The sequence below is a fragment of the Periplaneta americana genome, chromosome 15 (assembly GCF_040183065.1).
Source record: "Periplaneta americana isolate PAMFEO1 chromosome 15, P.americana_PAMFEO1_priV1, whole genome shotgun sequence".
Taxonomy (NCBI): Eukaryota; Metazoa; Arthropoda; class Insecta; order Blattodea; family Blattidae; genus Periplaneta; species Periplaneta americana.
In genome coordinates this window covers 163,614,804-163,628,168 of record NC_091131.1, presented here as the reverse complement: position 1 = coordinate 163,628,168, position 13,365 = coordinate 163,614,804, and the positions used below count along the sequence as shown (strand labels likewise).

Below are 13,365 nucleotides of genomic sequence, written 5' to 3'. Positions count from 1 at the left end.
GAAATACCTAGCCTACAGTGCAAGATAAGTATGTACTTCAACTTAAAATCAAGTTTTCCTTAAGGTAATTTTTTTTTCATTAAATATGAAATAATTTGTACAGGCCTTCTTTTAAATAAGATACAGTAAATTACTGATTTTTGTGATAAAATAGGCTATGTCCCACCTCAAAGCAGTGAAAATTCTCAAGTTCTAAATGACACTTGACAGTTTAACTCAATTGTAGGCTAATTAAAGTAGTTAATTATCACTGAACTTACCTCTCTGCATCTTCTCCTGCTGTCACAGTTCCAGGTTGGATATCCTCTGCATTTGCTGTCACCTCCACTAACGACTCCAGCAACGCCACCGATGGGTCGCCACAAACTGCACTTGCAACCCCCACTCCTGTAACTTGATCCACTGTCCCGTCCAACCCAACACTCACTGAACATGCACTTGGTACGGTCCGCGACGACACGGTGGTCGTACCCGGTGTTGAAAACGTCTGAACAGAAGCTTGACTCACTGGCATATGGGAGAAAGTTTGGGCCACGGACGTGCCTGGAATATTCGACACCGAACTAGACACAGGTACCATCTGCGGTACCACCGGCTGCGCCTGCTGAGGAACCTGCTGCCCACCGGCCATGGTCATCTGATGCCCAGCAATTAAACCCTGACCCTGCGATGCCGACATCATGTTTTGCCCTTGTACCATGGCTGCCATCGACGTCTGAGCCTGCTGCTGCGGAATACCTGCAACGCCTCCCACGTGAATTTGTTGCTGCTGTATGTTTTGCAAGTTTGCGGAATGATGTATCTGCTGTTGAATGGCCTGTGGGGGCTGAGACAGCACTTGGGGCTGCATTGCTTGCTGTTGCATCGCTTGTGATTGCTGCAATGTCTGCTGAGGTGGAGGTTGCTGCTGTATCACTTGCTGTGGCATCGGTTGCTGCGACTGCTGTATCACTTGGGGGATTCCTTGCTGCTGCAACACTTGTGACATGGCTTGGGACTGCTGCATCACTTGCGTCATTGCTTGCTGCTGTGGCTGCTGCTGCTGCATTGCTTGCTGTGGAGGCTGTTGCATTGTTTGTTGCGGTATCGCCTGCTGTGGCTGTTGCATAACTTGCGGCATTGTTTGCTGAGGCTGCTGCATCACTTGGGGCTGCTGCATCGCTTGCTGCTGAATGTTTTGCGATGCCTGCTGCTGCATCTGCTGGTACTGCTGCTGTTGCATCTGCTGTATATTATGCTGCTGCGAAGTCTGAGACGGTAACTGCTGCTGACCAATTTGTTGCATTGGCTGATTCTGCGAAGTCCCTGCCTGCATCTGGTGATGTGGCATCGTCTGCATCGGTACGGACCCCACGTTCTGTGGCTGTTGTGGCTGAGATGGCATCTGGCTCGGTGTGGAAGTCTGAATGGTTTGAGTTTGAGCAGAAATGGAAGTCTGAGGTTGCTGCGACACCATCTGGATCCCAGACTGTCCTTGTGAGATGGGTACTTGCTGAGACACTGTGGAAGAAGGTATGCTGTAGTACTGACCTTGCGACTGTCCGGGTTGGGCCGTGATATGTTGTTGCGATTGCGGTTGCTGGGCAGGAACCATCCCCTGCGACGACACTTGTTGTTGAGGCAGTGTTGGTTGCTGCTGCTGCTGAGGTGGCTGCTGCAACTGTTGGTTTTGCTGGGGTTGAAAAGACTGTTGGGGCTGTTGCGATATTTGCTGAGCCAAATTCTGTTGCTGAATTTGTTGCTGCTGTTGCATCTGTTGCAAATTTGCAGCTGCCATGACTTGCTGTATCTGCTGCGGTGGCAAGCTCTGATGCTGCGCCGCTTGCTGGGGCTGCTGCTGCTGCTGTCCTCCAGCCACCATGCTCTGTTGTATCGGAACCTGCGACATACTCTGTGCATGGTGTTGTTGTTGTAAGACTTGCTGCGATGCAGACATACTCTGTGACTGACCTTGGAGATTCTGCTGTTGATTTGACTGCTGATTCTGTTGCTGTTGTTGCAACTGTTGTTGACTAACAACTTGCTGCATGCTTTGTGGAAGTGACTGTGGAATATTACTTTGCTGTAGTGTTTGCTGTTGCATACCTTGATGTGTTTGTGACGTAACAGACACATGTTGCTGAGTTGGTTGCACAGTTCCGGCAGATACAGACTGCTGCACCTGCTGCAAAGTCTGCCCTGGTGAAACAGAAGGGAAATTATTGGGTCCGGCTGTACTCTGTCCTGTTGTAAGACCTGTCATCGCGACCTGATGCTGGGCAGCAACCATTGCCTGATGTTGTTCTTGCATAGTTACAGCGGAAGACTTCAACTGAGACTGTTCGATATTAATTATCTGCTCATCCATACTTTGAAGGGTAAGGGGACCATCAGTAAGAACCACACCACTGTCTGGCCCCACATACTGAACGGATCCTACTGTAGTATCGCTCGAATCATTTGATCTCACTACGTTGATCACAGCCTGCTGTGAGGGCTGCTGCTGAAGCATGGTGTGATCCAAGTAGTCCATACACAACCATCGTCCACGTTTAAACGGTTCAGTGCTTTCAATTTTCACTACTTTGAAGCGCTCGTTGCGCCCACCATGATGAGCGTCCCTCATTTCTGTTTCATGAGTTTTCACACTACCCACTATGTTAATAACACTTCCTGCATCGGTCACACTAACATGAACGTCACCACCTGGTATAGTGTTGGCACAAGCGACTGCAGCATTAATTATATTACCTCCACCTTCTGAAGCAACTATAGCAAGGCCGTACTGAGAACTTGTTGGGATTACAGGAGCTGTTCCAAGAGACGTTGTGGAAGCATTGAAAAACACATCCTCCTTAGAAAACGTATCTTCTGAATAACTAGGGGTTTCATTTTCAATGTCAGTAATTCTTGAATTGTCTATAACATCTGACATATCATCCGTGTGAGATTCGTCCAAATCATCCGCCGAATCATCACCTCCGTCGTTGCTAGTACGAGATCCTACAGTCACACTTGTTATTTGGAAAGACGGTGTTTTCTTTCTCTGATTAGGCGTTGACGATATGAGAGACGTAGGATGGTTCACAACTTTTTCAGGTTCCCCCAGACGCATTGTTTCACTCGTGGTACGATTAATTGCGTTGGTATACTTAGTTTTCTCGTTAGGTTTACTTGATTTTTGACTTATATTGTCAGCCATGTTGGGCTGTAGCAATGGGACTTACTCCCGAAAATAATCTCAGTTGGGGAGTAAATTTACTCCTCCTAGTGTCATCTAACCGGAACAGTAATAATACACACATAATCCATGGCACTTCAACATTAAGTGATAAAATCACAAACACTATATTTGGGACAATATTCACACAAAAGAGCACACACTTATTTACACATTCACAAACGAAATACAGATCTTGCCAATATGGCGCCTGCCTGCTGCAACTCAGGATCATGGGACTGTACAAAACTAGTCTCGTCCCGGGTATCGGTTATTCTACGAACTAAAACAATCAAATTGTTGTAATGCGACACAATAAATACATTTTATTATGAACACATGAATATGTTCCTCGCCAGGATAGAAAAAAAAGGACTCAGTCTTCTCAGTATGTATTCAATGCCAACATACACCTAAATTTCATTGGAGTCAACTCCAACAGCAGAAACGAACGTTTCAAATTTTCTATCTCCATGGATTGAAGCCTAACTTCCCGTAATATTATTATACTATAAATGTCGAAGTACACTACCTACTAATTTGTAAAAAAGATAAAAAGAACACTGGAACTAGGTTTATGATTTAAAATATTAATAAAAAGTGAACATAAAATTTGTTGCATCGGCCGGGAATCGAACCCGGGCCGCCCGCGTGGCAGGCGAGCATTCTACCACTGAACCACCGATGCTACGTCGGTTTGTGTTTATGTAATTGTTACTATTACACCATGAATGCAAACTAAAAAATAAAAAAAATTTCAATTAATTTTATTGATTTGTTATTATTATAAAGCTCCGTTACATGAAAGAAAGAATCTTATCGCTACTGGTCAGCTGTCTGTTATCCTACATTACAATACAAATAGAACTCATCAAGAAAGCTAGATTCATCTTGGAATTATTCATCGTGGATCGTTATTCCTCCTCCCGCGACATGTAATTTTGCAATAAAATTCTCAGTTTTTCGAAACTAGTGTTACGTTATTGTTTTGTTTTCTTACATTCGTCATCGACTTACAAACCAAAGGTCTTATTTTGTATTGTTTTTTCTTCTTGCTTCTTCTATAAGTTTCACAGCATTGATCGTAGTACCTACCTGGTTTAAATACCATAATTTACATGCTCACCCATTCTTTTTACGTAAATATATCTATGCTAGGTATATATCGAAGGGTCACTAGAGAAATCTGGATAATGGAATCAGGAAACGAAAAGTGTTATTATATGTAACATATCAAGTGTTCAATGGTTTTCCACGAGGTCCATCTCATTCCATTCTGCCCCAGTAACATAATAGGGGAAGGGTGGAATCCGTGTTTTGAAATGTATCCTAAATAAATAATACAATCCGTGGTGCGACAGCCCATGAAGGGCCAATGCCGATTAGCAGATCGCTGATCTAACGTTCACATATCTCAGAGAAAGTGGACAATCATCCAACCAGTAAAGGGGTAATGTGTGGTGAGCACAATGATCGGGGAGGATCATTAATTAACATGAATTAGATGAGTACGAATTACGAATTATATTCTTTCCCTGCTCGGGAACATGCACCCACCACTGTCAAGAAAATTAAAGTATCAATCACTCAATCAATTTAGGGCATTTCAAAACCTAAGTGGTTTTTAGCCTCATTCACGATATATCGCCATTCATCTCTGTTCTCTGCATCTTCTTGTCGTCCTCCCACTGTACAAAGCTTATCTTATACTTGGTCCTGCCAACGGAGACGAGGTCTACCAAGAAGTCTCTTACATCGTGGAGAATAGTCAAAAGCTTTCCATAGAAGAGAGTCTTCATCACGCCGTAGAACATGTCCAAGCCAACATAGTCTTCGACTTTTTATTAAGGCTATTATGTCCGGATCTTTATAAAATATATCCCTTAGTTCCTTGTTCTTCAAAATTCTCAATGTGTTATTTTCATGAAAGGGACCAAAAATCTTCCTCAAGATTTTGTTCTCAAAAGTAAAAAGGGATTTTGTTTTTTTTTTAATCCAAGTTTCGCAGCAATATAGAAGAGTTGGTAGGATTATTGTTTTATAGCATCTTAATTTTGATAATCTAGAAAGGAGTTTGGAACTAAGCAATTTATGAAGGGAGCAATAACACTTATTTGCCGTAATGAGTCTATGTTCAGTTTCTTTCCCAAATAAGTCTGTTTCATTAATTATACTTCCTAGGTATTTATTTCAGTAACTTTTTTAAACTCCCAATCATCTATTATAAGTGACCCTCTATTATTTGAGGTACCGGTACGTGATATATTCATGTATTTAGTTTTATCAGAATTAATTTTTAACCCTGTTATTCTTGTTTCTTCTACTAAGAGTCTAAAAAGTTTCTTGATATCATCTTCTGTTTGTCCTAGAAGACAATATCATCAGCATATGCTAATAAATTATTTTTACCATTGCCCAATGAAATTCCAATATTTTCATTCCTAAGTTTCTGTAATGCTTTTTCTAAGACAAAATTAAAAAGTATGGGTGACAAACCATCTCCTTTTATCTCACTCCAGATTGAACTTCATAACTATCGGAAATAACAGTTCCAACTTTAATTTTACATTTCGAATTATTCATGCCTTCCTTTATTAATTGTATTAATTTTTGTGGTATTCCAAACTCTGTCAAAACGAACCATAAATATTTTCTTCTCACAGAATCATAAGCTTTTTCAAAATCAACAAAAAGCAAATGTAAATCCTTTCCAAATTCCCAGTTTTTAGAAACAAGTTGTTGAAGAATGAAAATGTGATCACATGTTGATCTTCCCTGTATGAAACCTGCTTGATGATCCTTAATATTCTCTGAGATGTATGGTTTAATTCTGTTTAATAAAATATGGATTAATATTTTATACAAATTGTCTAGTAAAGCAATCTCTCTATAATTTTCACATTTACTTGTATCCCCCTTTTTATGAATTGGGACAATCAATGCTGTTTTCCAGGCTTCCGGAATTTTTCCATATTTCCAAATTTCTGAAATTAAAATACGTAATTTTTCCATCAAAATTTGTCCTCCATGTTTGATTTGTTCAGCAGTAATTCGATCTTCTCCAGCTGCTTTTCCAGATTAAAATGTTGGACAGCAATTTCAATGTCTATAAGGTCCGGTTCTTCTATTAATGGTTGGACATCGTATGTGTCATATTGGTCAAAATTGTCATTATCAATATGTGGATGATTTAATAGCCTTTTAAAATATTTATTCCAAATATCAAGTGATTTACTTTTTTTCAAAAATTAAATTATCATATGCATCTTTAATTCCTAGAAGTTTGGGAATATAAACTTTTTTATATGATTTTATTGTTTTTAAGAAATCTTTGATGTTATTATTTCATCTGCTCCTTTCCATTTCTTCTAATTTTCCATTCAAGTAATTTCTTTTGGCTTTTCTTAATATTTTATTAGTTTGTCTGTTTACTAGGGTATATTCATCTTTATTAGTTCTTGTGTTTACATTTAGAAATTTACTAGTGGCTTGTGCAGCAAATGCTGCAAACTAAGTTCATTAGACGTTCAAATAAACATTTTTCAGATTTATTTTCAATGAAGAATACCAGACATTCTGAAAGTTATTTGCTTCCATAATAATGAAAGATACTCTCTCTCGAGCCAGTACTGAAGAGAACCACACATATAAATATCTACACCACACAGCCATTAAATATATGAAAAAGACCCAACCCCACTTGATTAATAACTATAAAAATATTTGATTTTTAATAATATTATTATCTTACGTAAGTTTTATAGCTTTCAGTAACATATACTATATATACTATATAGCCGCCACTCAGTAAAATATAAAAATCAAAATTTAATTTAAGTTATTCTCTACATCTACTTATGTAACCCCAAAACGTTTCACTTTCATATCATCAGTATAGCATTAATATGTATAATTAATAAAAAACAGTCACATCACGGCATTAACTACAATAATATTTCGTTTCTAATAGTAATAATGTCATCAAAGCACTTCAAGTTTTGTAGTTTTTAATATCCAATACACAGCTGTACCCAGAAAATTACACACCACAGAATCGAACCTGTAAATTATTTTTAGTAAGTTAAGTTTTTAATAACCAATTTAATTTGAGCTCTAAATATGTCAGCAGTCTTGCAGATCATGGCCTTCGTGTAATATTGTTTACTGTAGTGTGTGTTTTATTTTTATTCTGAAATGCAATACAGCCAACTTGATGCTTGCTTCGCTTCTCCTGAATGCAATTAGCTAGTTCTCAAAACTGACGACAGATGGATTTTGGAAAATAGGAAAATTATGTAGGAAAATTGACATTTCACTGAAAACTACTATTTTTCCGAAAAACTTTGGGTTCGAAGCTTCAAAATGAGGGACCATTTATTAAAATCCGTTCAGCTGTTTTCCCGTAATTTCCATTACCAGTTCAAATTATATATATAGATTTTTAGCCTTCTTCCTTAATTTTATTGCCTCTTCACATTCCAAGGTAAACCAAGGTTTTGTGAAGTTATTATAATTTACTGTATTGATCTCCTCCGTTGTTTCTGTTATAATTTTGATAATGTTATTCTGTAAATTTTCAATATCGTCATTAATGTGGTCATTGCTTTCATTTTCATCTATAGTGTTTAGAATATTAAATCTGTTTTCTAATTTAATTTTGTATTCAGTTCTAACATTGTCATTTCTGAATATATTTGCATTGAATTTTTTAATAATGGATACTGTTTGAGTGTTTTTCACAATTTGAATTCTCTGTCTCACTTTAACATATACCAAATAATGATCAGATCCACATACTGCTTCCCTGAAAGTTCTGCAATTAATTATATTTTTATAATGCCTTTTATCAATTAATACGTGATCAATTTGATTGTGACTTGACCCATCAGGTGAGAGCCATGTGATCTTGTGAATATTTTAAAGAGGAAAAGCGGTGCTCATAACCGTTAAATCATGTGAAGTTGCAAAACTCAAAAGTCTAGTTCCATTGTCATTAGAGATATCATGCAGACTATGTTTACCATTAACATCATTCCAAACTTCTTCTTTCCCAACTTTGGCATTAGCATCCCCGAGAACAATTTTTGTATCAAACTGTGGTAACGTTTCATAAACATGATCTAACATTCCATAAAATTAATCTTTTTCTTCATCAGTTTTTTCTTCTATTGGCGCGTAAATGAATAATACTGAAATATTATTGAACTTTCCTCTTATCCTTAAGTAGTTAATTCTATCATTGATTGGCTCAAACTTCATAACTGCTTGTAGAATTTTATTATTTACAGCAAATCCAGTACCATGAAAATGTCTATTATTTGTGGGTGCACTATAAAAAATGCTAAAGTACGGTATTTTTGCTTTATAATACTACTATTCGGCCATCTTATCTCTTGTTAATTTATGAACTAGTGGACTTACTCATGTTAAATATGAAATATCTGTCCGACTTACAGTTGTTTCAGTGCTTCACGCACCATCATCAGAGCCTACTAGATCGCGGCGTCATCTCGAACTTCTCTGCCTGTTAGGAGGGTGTGTTTTATTGTTGGAAGGTGTTGAATTGTGGAGTCGAATAGTGTGTGTGTACTGAAATTGATCTGTGTGTTGAGGATTTGATCAGGGTGTGTTTTAGTGTGTTTGTATATTTCATATTGTTCCAGTGTGTTGAGTTTTTGGTTCTTGGGTTGTGTGATCTAGTAGGCTCTGATGATGGTGCGTGAAGCACTGAAACAGCTGTAAGCCGGACAGATATTTCATATTTAACACGAGTAAGTCCACTAGTTCATAAATTAATTATATTCAAGTGTTAAAAGTGGTGTACGCAAGATTCAAAATGGATTATCTCTTGTAATGCAACAATGTCCATATTGTAAATTTCTAGTTCATTGTCCAAAATAGTCGCTGCTCCTGGAGTATATAATGTTCGTATATTGCATGTTCCAAATCGTACATCCTTCTTTTTTTGCCATATTCGTCTTGTGATCATCAAATTATCATCCAAGGCTAAGCGTGAATGTTCCACAACAATGTTTTTTTTTACGAAGCGGGTTGTTAACCCAACGTTCAACCCCATAATAGGTGAGGAATTAAATTAATAATGGCATTTCCTCCATTGTTAGGTATAACAGTTATACCGCTGCATCTTGGTCCCCAGAGCTAAAACAAATTCCTGTGACTCTAATAGCCTTGCGAGAGTTAACTTCACAGTTTAATTCACAGTTTAATTCTTGACATCTAAATCAAGCTTTTCCACAATCCTACTTATGTAAAGTTATATAAAAGTAATAATTAATTAATGATGGTTAGCATGCCTCACCGTGAAACGAGTGGGCCTGGGTTCAAATCCTCGTTGGGACAAATTGCCTGGTTGAGGTTTTTCCGAGTTTTTCCTTCAACCTGTTAAGAGCAAATGCTGGATACTTTAGGTGCTGGACCTTGGACTGTTATAAACGTAATCAAAAATGAATTTGACGGAGTTAAGTTAGCTGGTTGTCTTTTTCACTTAGCCCAGTCTTTCTGGAGACGGCTTCAGACTGAAGGGTTGGTGCAGGAATATAATGTTGAAGAAAATTCAGAATTGAGGCACAGTTCCACTCACTCGTGGCAAATTGTCTATTTGTGGCGAATTGTCCCTATTACCAAATTTCTGTGGCCAATTGTCCCAGCTACCAATTTTCTATGGCCAATTGTCCGGAATCGGTAAGGCAGTCATGTTCTGTTTCAAGCAAAAGTATGCGACAGCTTCTTTTTTGGGTGCATTTGGTGTGGTATGGGCTATGTTTTTCCATTGTTAATCTTGTGTTGAAGTTTATATTTTATTCTCCAAATTATTCTTTACTGATTGCTTGATATACAGAACTAACTGCTGAATGATAATTTTAGTAGATTCATTGCTCCTCGTTTTACCAGTTGATCAGCAATAAATTTCATTCTCACTATATCATGACCATTATCAACTACTATGGTTATCTAGTGTCTGAGTGAGATGAAGGTGATAATGCCAAAAAAATGAGTCCAGGGTCCAATGCCGAAAGTTACCCGGCATTTGCTCTTCACGAGTAGAGGGAAAACCCCAGAAAAAATCTCAACCAGGTAACTTGTCCCAAAAAGGATTTGAACCCAGGTTTGCTTGTTTCATGGTCAAGCAGGCTAACCGCTACTCCACAGTGGTGAACAATGGAATTGGTGATAGCGAGACAAGGCCGAGGATTCGTCATAGATTACCTGACATTCGCCTTACAGTTGGGGAAAACCTCGGAAAAACCCAACCAGGTAATCAGCCAAGCAAGAATCGAACTCGCCCTCGAGCGCAACTTCAAATCGGCAGGCAAACCCCTCAGCGAACAGAGTTACGTCAGTGGCCTATCCCAATGTCTATGTCACTAAAAGCGTGTATAAAAACATCTTTAGAAGTAATATAATCTAATGATTTTATTTAGAGTTCAGTCTAATTGACTTATCACAGTTTAAAATCAATAACACTTACAAATGTAAATGATCATTGCATATTATACAATTGAATTGGTCGGAGCTAAAAGGAATTAAGTCACTTTTGACAACTTTTCAGAAGAAACAAAAAATATTCCACTAATAACACAAATATTATATTTTTATATGATAGAAGACAAAAGAATATTTAAAAGTCTTAGTTCCTTCTTCCACCGTTCGATGCGCATGACATCAGTTGTTCAAATTGTTGCATAACCCAAAACTTCATATTTTGACTTAATTCCTTTTAGCTTCGACCGATTCAATTGAAATGCAAACGTTTTCGCCCTTGGGCATCATCAGGCATTTTGACTCACAATATCTTATACAATTTTTCATATCTTTGCTGTGAAATGCGTACCAGATAATTAATATTTACAATCTTGTGTATATTAATAAACAACTATTTATATGGTTAACTCTATGATAAATGACAATCTGAAATTTAAATGAATACAGATATAAAAAAATTGTATGTGATAAAATTGTAACTAAAATGTTGTATTGATCTTATATTTCTTAATTATAAAATTATCTGGTACGCATTTCATAGCAAAGATATGGTAAAAATTGTATAAGATATTGTGAGTCAGATGCCTGATGATGCCCAAGGGCGTTTGCATTTCAATTGTATAATATGCAATGATCATTTACATTTGTAAGTGTTACTGATTTTAAACTGTGATATGTCAATTAGACTGAACTCTAAATAAAATCATTAGATTATATTACATTATATTGACTATCGGAATATCTCTATCATCATGCTTACTAAGATCTTTAGAAGTGATTTTCGATTCAAATTTCGTATTTCTAGGTCCGATTCTTGTTTATGCAGATGATTACTGCCTCATCTGAAGAAGTAAGAGAAACTGAAATCCAAAGCACAATTCATTACACTTGGGCCCAAGTAGTGTAAAAACACTAGCAGCTGATTCTGAAAAGCAAGCCATGCAAAGTGGTTACTTTAGAATACAGGTTTAAGTACAACACAATGAATGTTTCAATTAAATTCAGATCCTAAATTTCTATAGATTTTTTTATATTACGTAATATCTTTTTTGTTGAACTATTTGTTAATATTGTATTAACTGTAGTTTTCTATTTTATGCTAAATTTAAAATTACTTTAGTTAATTTGAAGAGATTTTCAGGTAAGAAGGACAATGTTGTAACTAGCCAGAATAGCATTATTCCTAGTAGAACATTTTATTTTTTCTATTAATCAGATGTAAATGAAACATAATGTGTTAAAACCTGTACATTACGTTACTTTGTATAATGATGGTATTAACTTACGTACATATTCAATTTGTGTTAATAAAAGAATACTAGTTAAGCATTAAACAGTTTTTTTATTCTCCAGTAAAATTTACATTTTGTTGGTTACAATGTTGATTGAGTGAATAATTCAATTATTGTACCACAATAAGCCCTACTATATTAATTTTAATTTTATCTATTGGGAAGTTACTCGCAGGATCATAATCAGACAATCATATGAATTATTTTTCAGTTTTACGTGGCGATGACCTCTGTTATCAGACAGGAATTTTTGAGTTTCATATCGACGACCTCAGCAAAATATACAGGGGGTAATTCATTCATTCATTCATTCATTCATTCATTCATTCATTCATTCATTTATTTTATTCCATAGATCTTACATGAGTAATGAAGCTTTAAGATGTGGAACAAGTCAAAATTGTACAATATTACAATTACAATTTTTACAAATTTTTATAGTTTTACAATTTAGTAATTTTCTACAATTCTGTGCAATTTTTTACAATATTTTGGCGAGATGTAGTGAGATGAGGTGAGGTCCGAGGATTCGCCAAAATATTACCCGGCATTTGCCTTTTGGTTGGGGAAAACCTCGGAAAAACCCAACCAGATAATCAAATCAAAGGGGTTGATGCCAAGGACTCGCCATAGACCATCCAGCTTTAGTCCCACTGCTGTGGAAAACCTCGGAAGAAACCAAAGACCAAAGGGGGATCCAACCCAAGCCCGAACGCAGCTCCGGATCAGCAGCCCAGCGAGTCTGCCGACTGAGCTACATCGATGGCTCTACTAAAAGTATACAATACATAGCCAATCAGATTATTAAATTTACAAACGCAAATGATCATTCATCAGTTGAGCTATATGTTATAATACAAGACAAGCAAGTTAATTAAATTTAAGGCATAAACAATTCAACCAGTTGTGATATACAGAGATTGATAATACATATCATGCAAACTACTTCAAATTACAAACACAAACAATTTATCAATAGAGCTATATAGATTACTATTCAATTTAAAGCATATACAATTCATCGGCCAAAACTATACAAATATATACAATACAAAGTAGCATATTTTCATTAAGCTATACAAATTTGTGCAATTAATATCAAGTAGATTAATTCAATTTATAATCATAAACAATTCATCAGTTGAGCTATACAGACTACTATACAATTTACAGCATATACAATTCATCAATTGAGCTATACAGACTACCATTCAATTTACAGCATAAACAATTCATCAGTAGAGCTACACAGACTAGTAATAATTTTAAAAGCATATACAATTCATCAGCCAAACTATACAAACATATGCAATCAAATTAGTTCAATTTACAAACTTATTTTCGTTAAGCTATACAAAATTGTACAATTCA

General features: G+C 36.6%; 1 protein-coding gene and 1 non-coding gene across 4 annotated transcripts in view; both read right to left on the bottom strand.

Annotated features, from left to right (window-relative positions):
* LOC138715492 (protein bunched, class 2/F/G isoform-like) overlaps positions 1 to 3,650 on the bottom strand; it is a 717,347-nt gene extending 713,697 nt beyond the window's left edge. Inside the window, exon 1 of one of the 3 annotated variants that reach the window (XM_069848461.1) lies at positions 261 to 3,650. In XM_069848461.1, the coding sequence (XP_069704562.1) occupies positions 261 to 3,181 (2,921 nt within the window). In that variant the 5' untranslated portion in view covers positions 3,182 to 3,650. The remainder of the gene's footprint in view (positions 1 to 260) is intronic. The other 2 variants (XM_069848463.1, XM_069848460.1) reach the window with 2 other exon arrangements.
* Positions 3,651 to 3,816: 166 nt separating this feature from the next.
* Positions 3,817 to 3,887, bottom strand: TRNAG-GCC (transfer RNA glycine (anticodon GCC)). Its single transcript has one exon. It is a non-coding gene; the product is annotated as a tRNA-Gly (tRNA).
* Between the last annotated feature and the right edge of the window lie 9,478 nt (positions 3,888 to 13,365).